Source organism: Bos taurus, chromosome X, assembly GCF_002263795.3.
Source record: "Bos taurus isolate L1 Dominette 01449 registration number 42190680 breed Hereford chromosome X, ARS-UCD2.0, whole genome shotgun sequence".
Lineage (NCBI taxonomy): Eukaryota > Metazoa > Chordata > Mammalia > Artiodactyla > Bovidae > Bos > Bos taurus.
The window spans coordinates 98,555,668-98,578,217 of NC_037357.1; the positions used below are offsets into that span (position 1 = coordinate 98,555,668).

Sequence of the window (22,550 nt, forward strand, 5' to 3'; positions counted from 1 at the left end):
TACCAGCTGAGCCACCAGGGAAGCCCAAGAATACTGGAGTGGGTAGCTTATCCCTTCTCCAGTGGATCTTCCTTACCCAGGAATTGAACCAGGGTCTCCTGCATTGCAGGCGGATTCTTTACCAACTGAGCTAAAGGAAGAGGGATTTTCAGGTAAGTGGGGATAAGGGTAGACACAGCTGGGTGCAGGCACAAGGATTTTTCTGGTGCTTTCCCCATCACACCAGAGGCCATTGGGTCCTTTCCCCTCCTTTCTTCTCAGATAGGCAAGAAGAGCTGAAGCATAAACTCTATTGAGTTTTTCTGTTTCCTAAGCCAGGGGTCCCCAACCCTTAGCCATTGACCAGAATTGGTCCATGGCCTGTTAGGACCTGGGCTGCACAGCAGGAGGTGAGCAGCAGGTGAGCAAGCAAAGCTTCACCCATATTTGCAGCTACTCCCCATCACTCTTGTCACCACCTAAGCTCGGAAAACAAGTTCAGGGCTCCCATTACAGTAAGCTGTATAATTATTTCATTATTTAGCACAATGAAATACTAATAGAAATAAACTGCACAATAAATGTGATATGCTTGAATCATACCCAAACCATCCCCCCATCCCCGTTGTCCACGGGAAATTTGTCTTCCATGAAACAGTCCCTGGTGCCAAAAAGGTTGGGGACCCCTGCCCTAAGCGGTAAAAAGGCTTCACCTTTCAAATCAAAATGTGCTGCTTAATGGCTGGTGAACTGACTTCTAGTTCTTTCATAGCCAAATATGGCTGGTGAAGGGGCAGGACGAATTATCCACAGCAGGGGGCTGGGGAGGGGTTGGTGTGTGTGTGTGTGTGTGTGTGTGTGTGTGTGATCCATAGGGACAGATACACCCAGAATTAAAACAGTGGAGGGTGGAGGCCTTCAGGATCCTTTAAAACTCCCAGGTGGAAACCAGGTCGGACATACATCCTGCCTGGACCTTTCCTGCATAGCCAGGATATCCTGTGTTTGTCAAAAGGACTGCATAGGGAGGCCCTGGCCATTGTCCATCCCGAAATCTGCCCTTCAGCCCCTCCCCAGCCTGCAGCAGCCGCCCCGGGGCAGAGGAAGAGTAACTCTGGAAACGGTTTTATCAGCATCCTCCACGGACTTCCTCACCTCCTCCCCAGCCTCGTTAGCCCCAAGGTCCTTAGCATCCTCCAGCAGAAACCTGTGACGCTGGGATGGGGTCAGCGCCCTAAAGCCAGCCCCTTCTCTTTTGCCAAGACCTGCCTCTGCGCAGCCCTAAGTGGGTGCAGCTGGAATCCTGAGCCTGCGATGGAGCCTCGGCTGGGGCCCAAAGCTGCCGCCCTCCACCTGGGCTGGCCGTTCTTGCTGCTGTGGGTCTCCGGCCTGAGCTACTCTGTCTCCTCACCGGCTTCTCCCTCTCCTTCTCCGGTATCCCGAGTCCGAACGAGCTACAATTTGGGAAAGACTTTCCTTGGTCTTGATAAATGTAACGCCTGCATCGGGACATCTATTTGCAAGAAGTTCTTTAAAGAAGAAATAAGGTCAGAATCTCAGTTGGATAACTCTGAGGGGCAAAATGTTGTTCCCTTCATGTGATGAGGTCCTGGAATTTCTTGAAAACAAGTCAGGGTGTAGTTTTTGGGTGCGAGCTGAAGCAAAGCCATTTAATTATAGTGGTAATGGGTTAAGGTTGGGATGGAGAGGAGGGAAGGTGTGAAGTCTAATTTCAGCTCTAAATGCTAAATCCAACATTTCCTTTGGAAGTGGGAGCATAAAGTTTTCTTTTTCATGAATGAAGTAGCCCGGGACTATTGAGTTTACCAAGTTCATTTCTCATAGTAGCAGGGAAATAAAATTTATATAAAGCTTACTATGTGATGAACGTTTTTAAACTATTGTTATTTTCGCCTCACAACAATCCTGGGAGTTAGAGATTCGCACCCATGATTCAGATAGTGAACGGAAACCTAGCAAGGTTCAGTGACTGGCTCAAGGTCACCACCTAATAAGTGGCATATCTGGGACTCAAACCAAAGCAGATCGCTCCAAAGTTTCTGAATGAGTTTTCTGTTGTGAACTGTTACCTTGATCAGAGGAAAACCTAAGTTTAATAAATCTCATGCACATGGCTCTCTCCAGAGAATGGTACCATGCTCTGGAATTCAACCCTGTCAACTCATGTTCAATGAACCTTTACTATGGCCAAGGCCCAGTACGTGCTATAATGACATTGCTATAACTCTGGTCCTTGCACTCCAGGGGTTCAGGAGGTAGGGAACAGTGTTACAAATAGCAATAAGGCCTGATCTGATGCAGGCCAGAAGTGAAGTGTAAAGGACCTTGGGGAATTCCAGGGAGAGAATTTTAGTTCCAAATGGGGACTAGAGAAGGGCTTCTGAGCACAGCCATGAAGGATGATGAGCTGAAATTAAGTGGGAGGAGAGCAGCTTAAAGTAGAAGGATCAGCTTAAGCAAAGGCCCAGAGGTGTGCCTTCGTGGCTGGAGCATAGGGCCCATGTGGAGGCATGGCACAAGGAGGAGATTGCAAGGGGCAGGGGGCCTTGAATGCCATACCAAGGAATTGGGACCCTAACCTGTGAGCCAGTGGTCTCCAACTTTCTCAATATCAAAGACACTTTGTAATAGACCTCTTCTCTTATGCCCTTGACTTGTAAGATTTGGTGACCAGGCAGAAGGCATTAACTGACAATAATTTTATTTTCAGTCTACATTAACCAAAACTTGAGTATTCCACTAAGTTACTAAACAGAAATAACAAACAGAAAATACCAATAAAAATGTTGAATTTCTTTTGTGAGATGGTAGATATCACAGGGAGTTGAAATGAACTTTTCCTAGTAGACTGTTTTTTTAAAATTTGTATTGGAGTGTAGCTGATTTACAATGTAATGTTAGTTTCAGGTATATAGAAAAGTGAATCAGTATCTATACACATATATTAATTCTTTTTTAGATTTTTTTCCCATATAGGTTATTACAGAATACTGAGTAGAGTTCCTTGTGCTACACAGCAGATCCTTATTAGTGATCTATTTTATGTATGGTAGTGCATATATATATGTGGAGACATATATATGGGTTTCCCAGGTGGCTCAGGGGTAAAGAAAATGCCTGCCAAGCAGGAGACACAGGAGATGCAGGTTTGAGCCCTGCATTGGAAAGATTCACTGGAGGAGGAAATGGCAACCCACTCCAGCATTCTTGCTTGGAAAAATCCCATGGACAGAGGAGCCTGGCGGGCTATAGTCCATGGGGTTGCCAAGAGTCAGACACGACTGAGCGCAAATACACACACACACACACACACACGTGTGTGTGTGTATTCTATTATCATTTTTAAAGCATTTTGAATGTTGAAAAATTGAAAGACTTCCACCTACAGGAGTTCTGTAGCAGGCAATGGTGAGAGTGTTACGTAGGGTGGGGACAAGATGAGGCCAGTATTTTGCAAAGATCTTCTGGAAAGCAGTGTGCAGAATGGCCAGGTGATGCAGACCAGTTCTCCTCATCCAAGAGAAAGATCATTGAGAACAAAGCTGAGCAGGAAGGATGCAAGTCAATTTAGTTGGAGACTTATTTTGTTGATCAACTCAATGCAAGAGGAAAGAAAGATGGAGATGTGGAAAATGAACTCAAGAATTCCCACCTAAGAAATGGGATGAATAAAATCAGTAACACAGGGGAAGTGGGTGGAACTGATTCCTTAGAGAAAGAAGGCAGTGAAAATATGGACATATTTTAAGATAGGAGGGAGGGAAATTAAGGGATTCACCTGAGGAAGAGCTCCAGACTCACCTCCTCCTCCAGATAAGTAAACAAGAATATATGAATGTTACAGTCGACTCTTCACCAAGTGGAAAGAAATGAGGCTTTTCTCAGCAGGCAAGTAACGGCCAAATTCAGGAAACATTTCCCCAAATAGGTTTGTGTTCCAGTTCGAGTTCAGGATATTACTTCAGCTCCCTCAGAATTCATTTTCCACATGTGCCTGCCTGAAAGGGAAGTGTGCAGATCCAAGCAGGAAATCACTAGGCAGGGCAGTTTGGGGTCTGGAACGCTTCACGTTGAGAAATCACATTCTCAATGCAAGGAAACTGAGGCCAGTGAATGGGTCTGGAAATGTAGCCTTGTTTATAGTCCTTTTCTCTACATCGTAAATAGTTATTTCCTTATTTTAAAAGTGATATATTTTTATTTTAGAATCTTCAGGAAATATCAATTAAAGAAAACACAAAATAAAGATCTCAGACAATCCCTCACCAAGGATCACCGCTTCATTAACATTTTGGTGTATGACCCTTACTACCTTTTTGCTAAGTGTGGATTAAATTCTTTTCAACAAAAATGTGAGCATATTATGCACTCTTTTGGAAACTTTTATTTAACAATATATCGGGAAGATTTTTCCACATTAACTATTCCCCACAATTTGATTTTTAGCGGTTTCATGGTATACAATTGCATCAGTCAATCCTAATGTATTTAACTAAATCACTGTGGTGGGACAACTAGGGCTTTTTGCACTTTATGTTATTAAAAACAGTGCTATGTTGAACCTCCTTGTGGTTAGACTTTTATGCATATCAGTAATTAATTCCTATAACAAATTCTAAAAGGTAAAATTTCTGGGTCAAAAAAATCTAGTGAATTTTTAGAATTTTGAGACATATATGTATATATAGCCAAATGGAGACTTCTTCCTATAGAGTTTACTTCTTGCACACTCAGAAATGTTTACTATTACTATTATTTTTGCTTTGTATATTCTTCTGAGTTGAGCCCTTTTTTCAGACTTCTTGGCCTTTTGTATTTCTTCTTTGATAAATGATCTGCAAATTCACATCCTTCGCCTCTCTTTCCAAAGGTGTGTTTGTTCATCTTGTTCTTGTTCAGCTCCAAACATTTCTCCACTTTGAAAAATGATCATGATGCTGCCTTTTGAGAAAACCCACCCCAGACTTTCAGATGGTAAGCTGAAATGCTGTTGCCAGACAAGCATTAGCACTCCAAGACCTGTCCTCATTAAGAATTGGACAATGCTTGTTGTTCAACAACAGAGAGTGAGCTCCTGAGGCTGACTGGGTAGGCTGAAGACACATGATTGGTGGATGATGTCACCTTTCCTTCTTTCCCTATCTGTTCCCTATTGATTCCTGGGTCAGGAAGAGCCCCTGGAGAAGGGATAAACTACCCACTCCAGTATTCATGGGCTTTCGTGGTGGCTCAGACAGTAAAGAATCTGTCTGCAGTGCAGGAGATCTGGGTTCAATCCCTGGGTAAGGAAGATCCCCTGGAGGAGGGCATGGCTATCCACTTCAGTATTCTTGCCTGGAGAATCCCGTGGACAGAGGAGCCTGGTGGGCTACAGTCCGTGGGGTCACTAAGAGTCAGACATGACTGAAGAGACTTAGCACACAGCTATAACCCCTAATAATGTTACCAGTCTGTTCCCAAGAGCTAATTCATAAAATGGATGATAAAGGACTAAGTAGCAGCAAAGTGGTTGAGAGGACAAGCTCTGGAGCCCTGAAGGCTACTTCCTCCAGTTCCTGGCTGTGTGATTTGGAGTAAAGCACTTAACATTTCTGTGCCTCAGTTTCCTTATCTGCATGATAACAGCAGCGCTGACCTCATAGGTTTGTTGAAAGGTATAACTGAATTATGGCACATAAAGTGTTTAGCAAAGTGATTGCTAAAGTGATTCATAAATGTGCGTTGCTGTTATTGTTATCTAAAAGAGCCACCTGGTTGTAGACCCTTAGTTACAGGCCCTTGGGGAGAAGTGGTTTGAACCCACCTGAACAAGAACAGCTACAGGAAACAGACAGGCCTGCCTCAGGGCCCTAGGCCCTTCCTTATCCTCCCAGTGGGGAGGATCAATTCCCATGATTGTCCTAAAAATGCCAGTAAAATTGATTCCTTGCAAGTTTTTGGCATTCGGTCTTTTTAAACAGATTTGTGGCAATGTCCTGGAACAGAATTCTTTGTGCCTATTTCCATTGAAGTTTGAACAGTCCAGTATCACAGAAGGTATTGACTGACAGTTTCTTAGAGCATCTTCTTAGAAAAGCTTGCAGTCTCTTAGGGTAACTGTGTCATGTAAGTGAGAAAAAAATACAATGTAGGGTGTGGAGCTAGTTCCTCGAAAACTCATTATCATGAGGTTGCCCAGTAATGCCCAATAATAAGAATTTAAAGATTCTTATTGAAATTAAATTAAAAGTGAGGTCCTTCTGTGTAGCACAGGGAACTATATTCAATATCTTGTGATAAATCATACTGGAAAAGAATATGGAAAACAATGTATATACACATGTAACTGAATCACTTTGCTATACAGTAGAAATTAGCACAACATTGTAATTCAACTATACTTCAATAAAATAATTATTTATTTTTTAAAAAAGAAAATATATAACATATACACCTAATTTTCATTTGCTGTGTACCCTCAATAATAATGAAGATACACAATTTTCTTAGTAATTTTTCATACATGAATGAGAAGAAGATTTAGCATTCGTTCCTGATGGAAATGTTGACACACAGCTAGAGTGATGACTGGAGAAAAGGGTCACTGTGGGTGGGTGTAGAAAATCAGCAAATGGTAATAGGCCAGTTCCTCTCCCCTGGGGAGCATGTAGCACCGCCCAGGCCATTGTGTGGAATCACACACCTCCTGGATCCCAGATAGTTTTGAGTCTGCTGACCCTTTAACAGCCACTGTTCCCTGACACTTGGCTGGGACTGCTAACTTAAATCTTTGGACTGAAAGAAAAATTGACGGGGCCGTTTGGGGTTGGATATGAAGGGGGTAGTGCTCTCCCCAGCGCAGGGCAATAAGCTTCTTCAAAAACTTTGGTTTCAGGTCTTCTCTGGTGGTCCAGTGGTTAAGACCCCACACTCCCAACTCAAGGGGCCAGAGAACTAGATTCCGCATGCTGCAACTAGAACCAGGGTAGCGAAGGAGAAAGATCATGGGTTTTGCTGACAGAGAGCCCTGGGTTTGCACCCCTGCTTAGCCACATATTATCTGACCTTGGGCAAGGCACTTAAGCTCTGTAAGTCTGCTTCCACATCTGTAAAGTGAGGATGGGACATGAGGAGAATCAAAGGTACCAGCATGTGTAAAACTGCTGCCTTCACAGAAAGCCAGTTAAGGGAAGAAGATAAAGTTTGTGTCTGGTATGCAGATCCCTCACCGTTTCTGACATCACATATAAACTTCCTTAAGCCTGAGAAAACAAAAATAGTCCTTTGACAGAAAGAGCCTGGAGCACCCCAGTCTAAGGAGAAGAATTGGATCCAAGCAGACGTGGGCCCCTATGTCCCTGTCCCTGGGCTCTGCTGGCTCTGGCAGTGTGACTGGTCCCTGCCTAGTTCCTTCTCTCCAGCTCCCAGGCTGATCTGAAAATGGCTGATGCTTTTTCAGGTTTGACAACGGGCTGGCCTTACACCTCGGACCACCTCCTGACGACTTGCCTTCTTACTCTGCAAATTACTCAGATGATTTCAAAACCTGGCGCCCAGTGGAGATCTCAAGGCTGGTCAGCAAACAGCAAAACAAGATCTCAGATGGGAGGATCTGTGCCTCCGCAGCTGCCCCCAAAACCTGCAGTATTGAGCGTGTCCTGCGGAAAACAGGGAGGTTCCAGAAATGGCTGCAGGCCAAGCGACTCACACCAGACCTGGTGCGGGTGAGTGTCCTGGCTGTGGGGGGCAGGAGAACGGAGGGTACCATTGCCAGCCCACATCTCAGTCTGTCTGGGCAAAAGGAATTGTAGTTTGTCTAAAGTGGGACAAAACAGTGTCATGAAACAACATGGCTTTTGACAAGACAGGAACTAAAGAGGTTTCCTGATGGCTCAGACAACAAAGAGTCTGACTACAGTGCAGGAGACCCAGGATTGATCCCTGGGTCGGGAAGATCCCCTGGAGAAGGAAATGGTAACCACTCCAGTATTCTTGCCTGGAAAATCCCATGGACAGAGGAGGCTGGCAGACTACAGTCCATAGGGTCACAAAGAGTCGGACACGACTGAGCAACTTCACAAAGTGGTTTAGTTGTAGGGACTGCTCCCATTGTCATGCTCCATTCTCTCCAATGTGACCCTGGGGGACTCTTTGGGAAACAGTTCCTAGCTGCCATCTCTGGTCTGAACATCTGACGGGATGACCATCACCAACCTTGCCCCCTCCCCCAAAAGGGCTTAGCTCGCCTACAATGTTTGCTAACCCCTGAACTGTCACTGTTCTTTTTTTTTTTTGGAATATTCATAACGATTTTATTTTTAATTGAAGGATAATTGCTTTACAATATTGCATTGGTTTCTGCCATACATCAACATGAATTAGCCACAGGTATACCTATGTCCCCTCCCTCTTGAACTTCCCTCCTACCTCCCATCCTTTCCCACTCCTCTAGGTTGTTACAGAGCCCTGATTTGAGTTCCCGGAGTCATACAGCAAATTTCCATTGTCTGTTTATCTTACATATGGTAGTGTATATCCTTCCATGATACTCTTTCCATTCATCTTACCTTCTCCTTCCTTCCCCTGCCCATGTCCATAAGTCTGTTCTCTATACTCCATGTGACTGTCTTAGACGCTTCCATATACATCCTCTTTCATGATCCAGAGACCCTACTTTGAAAATCAGCTTCCTTTTTCAACTCCCACCATAAAGAAGAACCAAACGTAAGTCACTGTGAAAGTAGACTCCAGTAACGCAGCTCCCTCCTCCCATTTGAGAGTTCCCACCCACTCCCATGAGTAGGCTGCCTTCAGAGCTTTGGCACATGCTGGTGACATCTTACCCTGTGTTTGTCCCCTCCTGTGCTGTCATTGCTGGTATCATCTGATTTTTATCCAAACCAACATAGTCATGCACCTCCATGCCCATCCAGCCCAGCCCCTTAGGGCAGACAATGCCACCTCAAAAGATTGAGGAGCCACTCACCTTTAGCAAAGATGAGGAAGAAGAACTCACCTCAATCTTCCTGCCATGATGAGGCTGGAGGATTTGGCGTTCCTCGGGGGCATGCCAAGATTGTTTCTTGAAGTCCCTAGACCACTAGCCCCTTCAAATGGGCACATAAGGCTGCCCAGGTAATTTCTGAACACTAATAGACCTTCCCTTTGGTGTGTTCAAGATGAGTCACCCAGAATAAAGCAGAATCACTGGTCCCTAGATACCTCAACCACGTGGCAAGGCCATGTGACTTTGCCTTATGGTTGTGTGGAAACTGCTTAGAAATCAAGAGGAATCAAGCTGCTGGTAACATGGCCATCATCTGACACTGAACTTTACACGTAATCCTTTTGTACTCTGTACTTTACAAATCTCACTAGCCTGGAATGGGGAGAGAATAAGCCAGAGGAAGTCAAGCTATTCCCAGGCTGGGGAGGTGGTGGCAGGACCCAGCCTAAGGATCTTGGAGTTGGTGTGGGAGATAGGAATTGGAGACTCAGGTGGGAAGAACCTTATGGGAGCTGCTCAACACTGGGCAGAAACAGAAAACAGAGGACAGATATCAAAGCCCACACCATGATACACACCCTAGGTGTAATGGCCTTGTGCCTCTTTCTGCACCTGCAGACACATCCTCTGCCTGCAGACACACCCTCCCTGCACTGGCCTGGGGTACCCACCATCTGTCATTCTCAGGCTGGCCACATGGGAAGGACTAATATGAGACCTCCTGGGCTTTGCCTCAATTATTTGCTCAGGCACAAATAGGAGTCCCCAGGAAGAGTAAAACAAGATACACAAGGAATTGTTTCAGAACCCCTTGAAAATCCCATCACTTCTTCCTGCTCTCATTGTTGTCTGCTCCCTTGCTGACAGGCACAGTTCTCCCAAGTCACTGGCCCCAGACTATTTCCACCTGGGACCTGGACCATGTACCAAAGGACAGAACTTCCTGGCACATAAGATACATTTGGGATTCCACAGAAAGTGACCAAACTGGTCTTGGGCTTTGAACTAAGGAAGACTCCCTCTTTCCCTCACTTCTAGACACTTCAGAATGCAGTGGAGATTATCCTGGGGGTGCTAGAAAGTCCAAAGCAACCTGCCATGTACATCTAGTGTCACCTACCTTGATGAGTATAGATGCTGTGGTAAAAGCAGAAGATCCCTGGGAACTAGAAACTGTGGCTGAGTCCTGAAAGTAAAAGTGTTAGTTGTTCAGTTGGGTCCAACTCTTTGCAACTCCACAGACTGTAGCCCACTAGGCTCCTCTGTCCATGGAATTCTTCAGGCAAGAATACTGGAATGGGTTGCCATTTTCTTCTCTAGGGAATCTTCCCCACCCAGGGGTCAAACCCGCGTCTCTTACATCTCATGCATTGGCAGGTGGGTTCTTTACCATTATCTCCACCTGGGCAGCCCATCCATATTGTAGTCGTTGCCACGGGCTGAGAGGAGAAGAGAATTAAGAGTGACTCTTTAATAGATACACGGAATCTCTTGGGGTGATGAAAATTTCCGGAGTTAGATAGTGGTGATAGTCGTACAACTAAAAGCCACTGAATTGTTCACCTTCAGTTTAGTTCAGTTCAGTTCAGTCACTCAGTTGTGTCCGACTCTTTGCAACCCCATGAATCGCAGCACGCCAGACCTCCCTGTCCATCACCAACTCCCAGAGTTTACTCAAACTCATGTCCATCGAGTTAGTGATGCCATCCAGCCATCTCATCCTCTGTTGTCCCCTTCTCCTCCTGCCCCCAATCCCTCCCAGCATCAGAGTCTTTTCCAATGAGTCAACTCTTCACATGAAGTGGCCAAAGTATTGGAGTTTCAACCTCAGCATCAGTCCTTCCAAAGAAATCCCAGGGCTGATCTCCTTTAGAATGGACTGGTTGGATCTCCTTGCAGTCCAAGGGACTCTCAAGAGTCTTCTCCAACACCACAGTTCAAAAGCATCAATTCTTCGGCACTCAGCTTTCTTCACAGTCCAAATCTCGCATCCATACATGACCTTAAAATGGTCCAAATGATGAATTTTACGTGATATAAATTTTACCTTAATAAAAAAAAGGAAAAATAAGCCATTTACAAAACTTCACCAATCCTCTGACTCCATTCACTTAGAGCCCTGAGGAGTGACAGGTGACATTAATAATTTAATTCATGCCAGGATGTTAACAGCTAATAGCATTTCACTGTAGCCCTCTGAGAAACCATTTGTGTGTAAAGTCAATATTATGATGCTCCCACTAGCCCATCCCATGTCTATCTCAGACCTTCCTAATACCTCCCTGCATTATTTTCCCCACAAAACCCAGATGTGGCCCTGGAATTCTCCTTGGTAGTGTTCCATGCAAGCAGCCTTTGTCATGATTTCAGCTGGACTATGAGGTGACATCTATGTAACTGCCAATTCATCCTAGATTTGGCCAAATAGCTCTACCCTATTTTTCTGATAGTCGGTCAGACATGAAGTCCTGATTTCTAATTTAGAAATTATAGTATTTCTCTTTTCACATGGAAGTTTCAGGAGTCAAGTGGAGAGAGATTGTAGAATGGGTGGTAGGGAGACTTGCCTCATCCTTCAGCTCTATATTAAATGGCCCAATGCCAACTCTGCCTATCGGCAGGCCATTCGGCACATGGCTTCAGTGTGCTTTCTCTGAATTCCTCAAGAGCCACTTTCCACCAGGGATCTAGGCCAGGACCCTCAAGTGTGAGTATTTGAGTGAGGATGTGCTAATGTGTGTTTGGAGGAGACAAAAGCAGCCACAAGAAACTGATGAGTTGGCTCAGAAAACTGGCAAGGCAGGGAAGGAAGGAGAAATGAAGAAATAAAAGAAAATTGAAGGCAGGAGGGATCTGACTGGTGCAGGGCCCTCAGAACCTGGACTGATGACGTTGCTTAGAAAAGTCGACTTGGATGAAAAGATCCAGTGCTCATCATCAGATGCCAAGTGCAATTTTGTATTAATACCAAGGACCCTCTCTTGAGACATAGGCAATACACTGCAGCTAAGGGCTGCCAAGGAGGCTGGACTGGACCAGGAATCAGCAAAAGGGTGAAACAAGGCAACGTACGTGGGTGTGTGTCTGTGGCACTTACGCTAATAAAACCATGACTTTTCTCTTCCAAAACCTGCATTGTTCTGACGGGAATATCCCACAGCCTAAATTACGAGCCCACAAACAGAGCCATGGCCAAGGACAGCACCCAGAGTTTATCATGATGTGCTTGTTCACAAAGCCACAAAGAAGGCTTCCTCTGCTGTTACGCCAAGTGCCAAGAAGCAACCATCCTCAGCAGCACGTGGCTAATCAGAGGAAAAACAGTTCCTCCATCAGGTCCTCCTCCCATCCCCTCAACTGTCATCCACTCGACATTGTTCTATACGCTAACCCTGTTTCTTGTCAGGTGGGAAGTGGAGTTTTTTCTCTCACTAGACGGTGGTATAGAGTGTATAGAGTGTTCAGGAAGCTTTGTTTAAAGCAAGATGCCTGGCAATTTTACTTCCCTTGTCTCAATTCCTTTTTTTACATAAATACAATAAGAGATGGGTTTCCCAGGTGGCGCTAGTGGTAAACAAGCTGCCTGCCAATGTAGGAGACACAAGAGGCACAGGGGGTTCAGTCAGTAAAGACTCTGCCTGCAGTGAAGGAGACCCAAGTTCAATCTCTGGGTTGGGAAGATCCCCTAGAGAAAGAAACGGCAGTATTTTTATCTGGAAAATTCCATGGACAGAGGAAGAGCCTGGTGGGCTACAGTCCATGGAGTCGCAAAAGTTGGACACGACTTAGCGACTAAACCACCATCAGTTCAGTTCAGTTTAGTCGCTCAGTCATGTCCGACTCTTTGAGACCCCATGAATCGCAGCACGCCAGGCCTCCCTGTCCATCACCAACTCCCGGAGTTCACTCAGACTCACGTCCATAGAGTTAGTGATGTCATCCAGCCATCTCATCCTCTGTTGTCCCCTTCTCCTCCTGCCCCCAATCCCTCCCAGCATCAGAGTCTTTTCCAATGAGTCAAATCTTCACATGAGGTGGCCAACGTACTGGAGTTTCAGCTTTAGCATCATTCCTTCCAAAGAAATCCCAGGGCTGATCTGCTTCAGAATGGACAGGTTGGATCTCCTTGCAGTCCAAGGGACTCTCAAGAGTCTTCTCCAACACCACAGTTCGAAAGCATCAATTCTTTGACACTCAGCTTTCTTCACAGTCCAACTCTCACATCCGTACATGACCACAGGAAAAACCATAGCCTTGACTAGACAGACCTTTGTTGGCAAAGTAATGTCTCTGCTTTTCAATATGCTATCTAGGTTGGTCATAACTTTTCTTCCAATAAGTAAGCGTCTTTTAATTTCATTGCTGCAGTCACCATCTGCAGTTATTTTGGAGCCCCAAAAAATAAAGTCTGACACTGTTTCCACTGTTTCTCCATCTATTTCCCATGAAGAGATGGGACCAGATGCCATGATCTTCGTTTTCTGAATGTTGAGTTTTAAGCCAACTTTTTCACTCTCCTCTTTCACTTTCATCAAGAGGCTTTTGAGTTCCTCTTCACTTTCTGCTATAAGGGTGGTGTCATCTGCATATCTGAGGTTATTGATATTTCTCCCGGCAATCTTGATTCCAGCTTGTGCTTCCTCCAGCCCAGTGTTTCTCATGATGTACTCTGCATATAAGTTAAATAAGCAGGGTAACAAATAGGAAAAGGTATTCCTTTTCCTATTTGGAACCAGTCTTTTGTTCCATGTCCAGTTCTAACTGTTGCTTCCTGACCTGCATACAAATTTCTCAAGAGGCAGGTCAGGTGGTCTGGTATTCCCATCTCTTTCAGAATTGTCCACAGTTTATTGTGATCCACACAGCCAAAGGCTTTGGCATAGTCAATAAAGCAGAAATAGATGTTTTTCTGGAACTCTCTTGCTTTTTCGATGATCCAGCAGATGTTGGCAATTTGGTCGCTGATTCCTTTGCCTTTTCTAAAACCAGCTTGAACATCTGGAAGTTCACAGTTCATGTATTGCTGAAGCCTGGCTTGGAGAATTTTCAGCATTACTTTACTAGCGTGTGAGATGAGTGCAATGGTGCGATAGTTTGAGCATTCTTTGGCATTGCCTTTCTTTGGGATTGGAATGAAAAGTGACCTTTTCCAGCCCTGTGGCCACTGCTGAGTTTTCCAAATTTGCTGGCATATTGAGTGCAGCACTTTCACAGCATCATCTTTCAGGATTTGAAATAGCTCAACTGGAATTCCATCACCTCCACTAGCTTTGTTCATAGTGATGCTTTCTAAGGCCCACTTGATTTCACATTCCAGGATGTCTGGCTCTAGGTGAGTGATCACACCTTCGTGATTATCTGGGTCATGAAGATCCTTTTTGTACAGTTCTTCTGTGTATTCTTGCCATCTCTTCTTAATATCTTCTGCTTCTGTTAGGTCCATACTCACAGGAAACTAGTCAATCTAATCACACTAGGACCACAGCCTTGTCTAACTCAATGAAACTAAACCATGCCCGTGGGGCCACCCAAGACGGGCGGGTCATGGTGGAGAGGTCTGACAGAATGTGGTCCACTGGAGAAGGGAATGGCAAACCACTTCAGTATTCTTGCCTTGAGAACCCCATGAACAGTATGAAACCACCATACACATACATTAAGAGAAATAAAGTAATCAAAGTGTGTATTAACCATTTAATCAGAATATAGTTTTACAGGTAACTGCTAAATGAATGATAAAATTTCTTTTTGTTTAAATTTTATAAAAAAAAAAATATTGAAGGGGTATGTGCAGGACATATCCTAGACCCTAGGAGGGTATAAGGCTGTCCAGACAAGGCCCCTGCACTCTGAGAGATAACACCCCAGTGGGGGAGACAAAGCATATGTGATGAAGTCTGATAACTTAGCAGTGTGTATGCGTTATTGCTCAGTTGTGTCTGACTCTTTTCGACCCTGTGGACTGTAGCCCACCAGCCTCCTCTGTCCATGGCATTCTCCAGGCAACAATACTGGAGTGGATTGCCATTCCCTTCTCCAGGGGATCTTCCCGACCCATGGATCGAACCTGGGTCTCCCATACTGCAGGCAGATTCTTTACCATCTGAGCCACCAGGGAAGACCTGGTGAGCCATAAATAAATAAATATAGCAGTGTGTACACGTCAAAAATAGATAATTTTTTTAAAAAAGAAACAGCACTCATAGATTATCCAACCCATCCTCGAAAATGACTCCTAAATTATTATTGATCTCATGAGTGAAAAGGAGACAGTGAAAGGTTTCCCTTGACACAGACAGGTTCGGAGAAGAAAATGGAGGCAAGAGAAGACTCAGGAAAGGTAGACATGAGTTGCCAGTGGCTCCTTCCCTATGAGTCTCAAATGCAGAATAGAGGCAGTCCCCAGACAAAGCATTACTGAAGCCTGGACAGTCACCAAGACAGACCATCAGAGCAGACTTCATCTTCCCTGGGCCCCCAGCTTTTCCTGAACTTAGACATTAGCCAAGCACGCCCCTTCTTAAATCAATCAAGCCATCCTTTGTTCTTTCTACGATGTCTTTCCTGGCTATCTAGCTATCCCTATCACTATCACAACCTACTCTGGAGCAAACGCTTTTGATAGAGTGTAGCTTGTCTCAGAGTCCTGGGGACTGGCTATCTACATAGTATATAATATATAATCTATAAAGATATTTGCTTGAAAAAATTGGTAGAAGTAATTGATACATGTGTTACATTCTAAAAACCATTTATTAAGCCACAGAAACATTCAATACATTTTAAAAAGTAGAAATGCCAAAGACCAGATCAAAGAAAAAGAGTTATTCTAGAATAATTCTGTTAAATGATTTCCCGGTAATGACTTAAGATCATCTCTTCCTCTTCTCAGTTCAGTTCAGTTGCTCAGTCGTATACAACTCTTTGCGACCCCATGAATCACAGCACACCAGGCCTCCCTGTCCATCACCAGCTCCTGGAGTCTACTCAAACTCACGTCCATCGAGTTAGTGATGCCATCCAGCCATCTCATCCTCTGTCGTTCCCTTCTCTTCCTGCCCCCAATTCCTCCCAGCATCAGGGTCTTTTCCAGTGAGTCAGCTCTTCGCATGAGGTGGCCAAAATGTTGGAGTTTCAGCCTCAACATCAGTCCTTCCAAAGAACACCCAGGACTGGTCTCCTTTAGGATGGACTGGTTGGACCTCCTTGTAGTCCAAGGGACTCTCAAGAGTCTTCTCCAACACCACAGTTCAAAAGCATCAATTCTTCGGCACTCAGCTTTCTTCACAGTCCAACTCTCACATCCATACATGACCACTGGAAAAACCATAGCCTTGACTAGACAGACCTTTGTTGGCAAAGTAATGTCTCTGCTTTTTAATATGCTATCTAGGTTGGTCATAACTTCCTTCCAAGGAGTAAGTGTCTTTTAATTTCATGGCTACAGTCACCATCTGAAGTGATTTTGGAGCCCAAAAAATAAAGTCTGACACTATTTCCACTGTTTCCCCATCTATTTCCCATGAAGTGATGGGACCAGACGCCATGATCTTCGTTTTCTGAATGTTGAGCTTTAAGCCAACTTTTTCACTCTCCTCTTTCACTTTCATCAAGGGGCTTTTGAGTTCCTCTTCACTTTCTGCCATAAGGGTGGTGTCATCTGCATATCTGAGGTTATTGATATTTCTCCCGGCAATCTTGATTCCAGCTTGTGCTTCCTCCAGCCCAGCGTTTCTCATGATGTACTCTGCATATAAGTTAAATAAGCAGGGTGACAGTATACAGCCTTGATGTACTCCTTTTCCTATTTGGAACCAGTCTGTTGTTCCATGTCCAGTTCTAACTGTTGCTTCCTGACCTACATATAGGTTTCTCAAGATGCAGGTCAGGTGGTCTGGTATTCCCATCTCTTTCAGAATTTCCCACAGTTTAGAGGTGCACAAATCATTCTATTAATATCTTGTCTTAAGAATATTTCCTATCATGCAGTACTTTGAAAAATCTATCCTCTTGCTCCTTTGAATATCAGAAATGAATTTTCATGCCTTTTCTATTTTCCCCTTTCACTGCCCGAGATTCAGCAATATTGTTTGCAAGGTCTCTGAATCTTCCAGGTGGGAAGACTCGTTCCAAACAATGAAAGCTTCCTTTACACATACTGGCACCCCATTCTTGTTCACCACTGTTTTGCTCCACCAGATCAAAGAAGACAGACAAACATTATGAACATTGGGGCTTCATTTTGTTATCCACCAAAATTCTCCCCATGGCCTTGGTCTGTAGTTTATTTTCACTTAATACTTTGAAAAATAGAGTTCTCTCCTAAGTTTTTCAATCAAAGTATAACCTATGCTCTTAAATGTGCATATATAACATGTAGAGCTAGATAAATTTTTACACATGTGTTCATTCCTGTAACCACTGTCCACATCAAGATACTGAATATTTCCAGCCCCTCAGAAGGCTCTTTCATGTCCCTTCCCTAAAAAGACTGCCTCTAGGGTGACCAACCATCTGATTTTCTTGACACTAGACTTGCTTCAGCCCTGAAAGTCTCACATTCTGTGAAACCCCTCAGTTCCAGGAAAAATGGAACAATCAATCACCCCACCCATCCCTTCCCAACAGTAACCATTCTGAACTAAATCACCATAAATCAGTTTTACCTGGTTTTGAACTTCATTTAAATGGAATCACACAGTACATCTTCAACATGTTGTCAAGCTATTTAACCATAGTGTTGCATGAATCAGTAGCTTGTTTTTCATTGCAGTAGACTAGTCCATTGTATGATGAAGTCAGTTTATTCATTCTAATGTTGATGAACATCTGTGTTGTATTTAGTTTGGGTTATTGTACATTAAAACTTCTGCAAACATTCTTATCTATGTCAGTTGGTGAACACAAGCATACAGAAAGGATATTTTGGGGTTTTATTGTGTACCTATGGATAGATTTAGTCAATACTGCCCAACAGTTTCCCAAAGTAGTTGTACTGATTTCTTCCTATAAGCAATGGAAGACAGAGTTCCATGGTTCCACATCTTCATCACACTTGATATTGTTAGTTTTTCATTTTAGTCATCTTGGTGAGTGTCTACCAATATCTCATTGTGTGAGCTGAATTTGTATTTTTCTCATAACTTAAAATATAAAGATCCTTTTCATATACTTATCAGCTATTCTGGTTTCATCTTTTGTAAAGTGTTGGCATATGTTGTTTGTCCATTTTTTATTGAGTTGTCTGTCTCATTGCGAAAGTTACATTTATATTCTGGATACAAGACTTTTTGTTGGATATATGTATTACAAATATCTTCTCCCAGCCTATGGCTTGCCTTTTCACTGTCCTAATGGTACCTTTTGATAAATTGACATTCTTAATTTAAATGAAGTCCAGTTTATTAATTATTTTAAATGTCCTAATTATCCTATGGCTACAAAGGTATTCCCCCATTTACTTCTGAAGTTTTCATATATTATCTCTCATACATAGCTCACTAATTTTATGTTCTGCTCTGCCCAGTTTGGGGTTAAATCCAGTCAGTAACTTTGTAATTTCAGATACTGTACCTTGTATTTCTAAACACCAATTTAACTTTTTTTCATAGATTGCAATTCTCTATTGAAATTCTCTCCCTTTCATTATTTTTGTTTGTCTTTTCCTCTATTTTCTTGAAATCTTAATCATAGTTACTTTGACTTCTATACTTGCTAACTTTAATATCTGGATTATCTCTAGTTCTACTTCTGCTTTTATTGGTTGTTTTCTTTTTTCTTTATTTTGTTTTATTTTTAACTGCGATGGGTCTTCATGGCTGCATGGGCTTTTTTCTAGTTGCGGCAAGTGGGAGCTCCTCTTTGTTGAAGTGCACGGGCTTCTCCTTGCGGTGGATTCTCTTGTTGCAGAGCACAGGCTCTAGGCATTCGGGCTTCAGTAGTTGCAGTGTGTGGGCTCAGTAGTTGTAGCTCAAGGGCTTGAGAGTTGGTCTGTTGCTGGGGTCCAGCCCCAGCTGATCCAGGGTATTCGAAGGAGAGACGGCCTAGGCGACTATTTATATGCTAATTAGAGATATAAAGAGTAATAGAATGAGGATAGCTCAGTAGGAAAATTCAGTGGAGAAAAGAGGCTGAGTAGCTTGGTTTACGCGGGACATCAATAAAACTTCAAGACAAAAAGTTTGCACCACTTACGTAGGCCGCAGGTGCCCTCTCGAATAGCGGAAGGTGCCCCACCCTAGACACCTTCCCAAGTGGGTCTTAGAAGCCCAGGCATAATTAGTAAGCATGGTGGGTTCCGCGCTCCAGATGGAGACTCAGCTGGAAGTTAAAGGGAAGAATGACATGGGGAGACCAAGCGTTGGTGAGCAAGGCCCATAGCTTTATTTTCAACAGGGGTTTTTATACCCTAAGTTACACATAGAGGATAATAGGGGATGCAAAGTCAGCAGTTTTTGATCCTTATCAAAAACTAGGGTTTCTTTCCTGCAAATTTATCATATACAAATGGTTTAGGTGATTTACATCATCTTCTGGCCAGAAGGCCTACTAACATTTTATGACTCTTGACAAGGACTTATCAACAAAGACTTATTTTCTCTAAGAGTAATTATTTTAAGGTTTGGCGCCATCTTCCGAAGATAAAATTGCATTCCTATAGGGAGGATGTGTAATGGGTTTACAACAAAGGAAAGAATTTATTACCTTAAGGGTCTAAAGTTACTAACACCAAGGCCACTACTTATTTTTTCTACATACCAACTATTAATTAATACATATTCAAGGATACAATTCAGGGGATGTGAAAACTTGGCAACAAGCATTGGCTCATCAATGAAATGTTTTACTAGTTTATTCTGACAGTTTCTAACTCTCTGAGAGGCTCTAAGCTATTTGAATATCTTAAGCTTCCTGTGCCTCTTGAGGCTGGGAGACTGTAAACAATCGTATGCATAGCTGTAGGAGTCCGGGTAAACTTGTCAGGCGAGTTAGAGAGCCATCTGAGGGGTTTGGATTTAAACACTCCTAATTGCCCAGGAACTTTATTAATTGGAGCTGTAAGTTAACTCTTTGACAGAGAGAGCGAGATGGTGGTGGGGGACAGCCCCCAGTAAAGTCAGAGGTGAGAGCACAAAGCAATAAAGTAGGCAGACTCTGGTTTTTTGGGGGGTAGATGCTCGAGAATATCCGGGCGGACTCCTGAGGCTCGATCCCACCTTTGCGTATGCCGAGCCTCCTTCCTCATGACTTTTGTCACGAGTGGAATGCCTCATCAGCTCCCGGCAGTCTGTGGCATGTGGAGTCGTCTCAGACCAGGGATTGAACTCATGTCGCTTGCATTGCAAGGCAGATTCTTAACCACTAGACCACCAGGGAAGCCCCTTTTTTTTCTTGATTATCGGGGAAAGGCTACCCACTCCAGTATTCTGGCCTAGCGAATTCCATGGACTGTATAATCCATGGGGTCACAAAGAGTTGGACACGACTGAATGACTTATATTTTCACCATTGGAATGGGATGGAGGAGAACAGGGTACTGGTGTGTTTATTACTCTTAAATCTGATAGAAGTGAAGTATATAATAACTGTAATACAGTGAAGTAAGTGTTCTTTTTGGGTAATTTTTCATTATATGCTGGATTTTAAGGATAACACATGAAAGAGACTCTAAATTATGTTATCTTCTCCTAAAGATTACTGAGCTTTGTTCTAGCAGCCAATGAAATTGATCACCTAAATCCAGGGTTTCCCAATCTTGTCCCTATTGACTCTTGAGGCTGGATCATTCTTTGTTGGGAGGATAGGGTGGGGGCGCTTCCGTACATTGTAAGATGTTTAGCAACATCCACAGCCCTCACCTGCATGGTACCAGTAGGATCACAACTCCCAGTGGTGACAATCCAAATTGTTTCCAGATGTAGTCAAACGTCCCCTGGGGAACAAAACTGCCCCTATGGACCTAACAGAATCATAAGATATTAAGAAGAGATGGCAAGAATACACAGAAGAACTGTACAAAAAAGATCTTCACGACCCAGATAATCATGATGGTGTGATCACTCACCTAGAGCCAGACATCCTGGAATGTGAAGTCAAGTGGGCCTTAGAAAGCATCACTATGAACAAAGCTAGTGGAGGTGATGGAATTCCAGTTGCGCTATCCCAAGTCCTGAAAGATGATGATGTGAAAGTGCTGCACTCAATATGTCAGCAAATTTGGAAAACTCAGCAGTGGCCACAGGACTGGAAAAGGTCGGTTTTCATTCCAATCCCAAAGAAAGCCAATGCCAAAGAATGCTCAAACTACCGCACAATTGCACTCATCTCACATGCTAGTAAAGTCATGCTCAAAATTCTCCAAGCCAGGCTTCAGCAATACATGAACCGTGAACTTCCTGATGTTCAAGCTGGTTTTAGAAAAGGCAGAGGAACCAGAGATCAAATTGCCAACATCCGCTGGATCATGGAAAAAGCAAGACAGTTCCAGAAAAGCATCTATTTCTGCTTTATTGACTATGCCAAAGCCTTTGACTATGTGGATCACAATCAACTGTGGACAATTCTGAAAGAGATGGAAATACCAGAACACCTGATCTGCCTCTTGAGAAATTTGTATGCAGGTCAGGAAGCAACAGTTAGAACTGGACATGGAACAACAGACTGGTTCCAAATAGGAAAAGGAGTTCGTCAAGGCTGTATATTGTCACCCTGTTTATTTAACTCATATGCAGAGTGCATCATGAGAAACGCTGGACTGGAAGAAACACAAGCTGGAATCAAGATTGCTGGGAGAAATATCAATAACCTCAGATATGCAGATGACAACACCCTTATGGCAGAAAGTGAAGAGGAACTCAAAAGCCTCTTGATGAAAGTGAAAGAGGAGAGTGAAAAAGTTGGCTTAAAGCTCAACATTCAGAAAATGAAGAGCATGGCATCTGGTCCCATCACTTCATGGGAAATAGATGGGGAAACAGTGGAAACAGTGGCTGACTTTATTTTTCTGGGCTCCAAAATCACTACAGATGGTGACTGCAGCCATGAAATTAAAAGACACTTACTCCTTGGAAGGAAAGTTATGACCAACCTAGATAGCATATTAAAAAGCAGAGACATTACTTTGCCAACAAAGGTTCGTCTAGTCAAAGCTATGGTTTTTCCTGTGGTCGTGTATGGATGTGAGAGTTGGACTGTGAAGAAGGCTGAGTGCCGAAGAATTGATGCTTTTGAACTGTGGTGTTGGAGAAGACTCTTGAGAGTCCCTTGGACTGCAAGGAGATCCAACCAGTCCATTCTGAAGGAGATCAGCCCTGGGATTTCTTTGGAAGGAATGATGCTAAAGCTGAAACTCCAGTACTTTGGCCACCTCACGTGAAGAGTTGACTCATTGGAAAAGACTCTGACGCTGGGAGGGACTGGGGGCAAGAGGAGAAGGGGACGACAGAGGATGAGATGGCTGGATGGCATCACTGATTCAATGGGCGTGAGTCTGAGTGAACTCCGGGAGTTGGTGATGGACAGGGAGGCCTGGCGTGCTGTGATTCATGGGGTCCCAAAGAGTCGG

At 43.7% G+C, this 22,550-nt stretch overlaps 1 protein-coding gene across 1 annotated transcript in view; it reads left to right on the plus strand.

The window, feature by feature from the left end:
* Positions 1-1,195: 1,195 nt before the first annotated feature.
* The window catches only part of DIPK2B (divergent protein kinase domain 2B), a 43,716-nt gene continuing 22,361 nt past the window's right edge, over positions 1,196-22,550 (plus strand). Inside the window, 2 exon segments of the mRNA NM_001035495.1 lie at positions 1,196-1,526; positions 7,439-7,703. Coding sequence (NP_001030572.1) covers positions 1,294-1,526; positions 7,439-7,703 — 498 coding nt within the window. The 5' untranslated portion in view covers positions 1,196-1,293.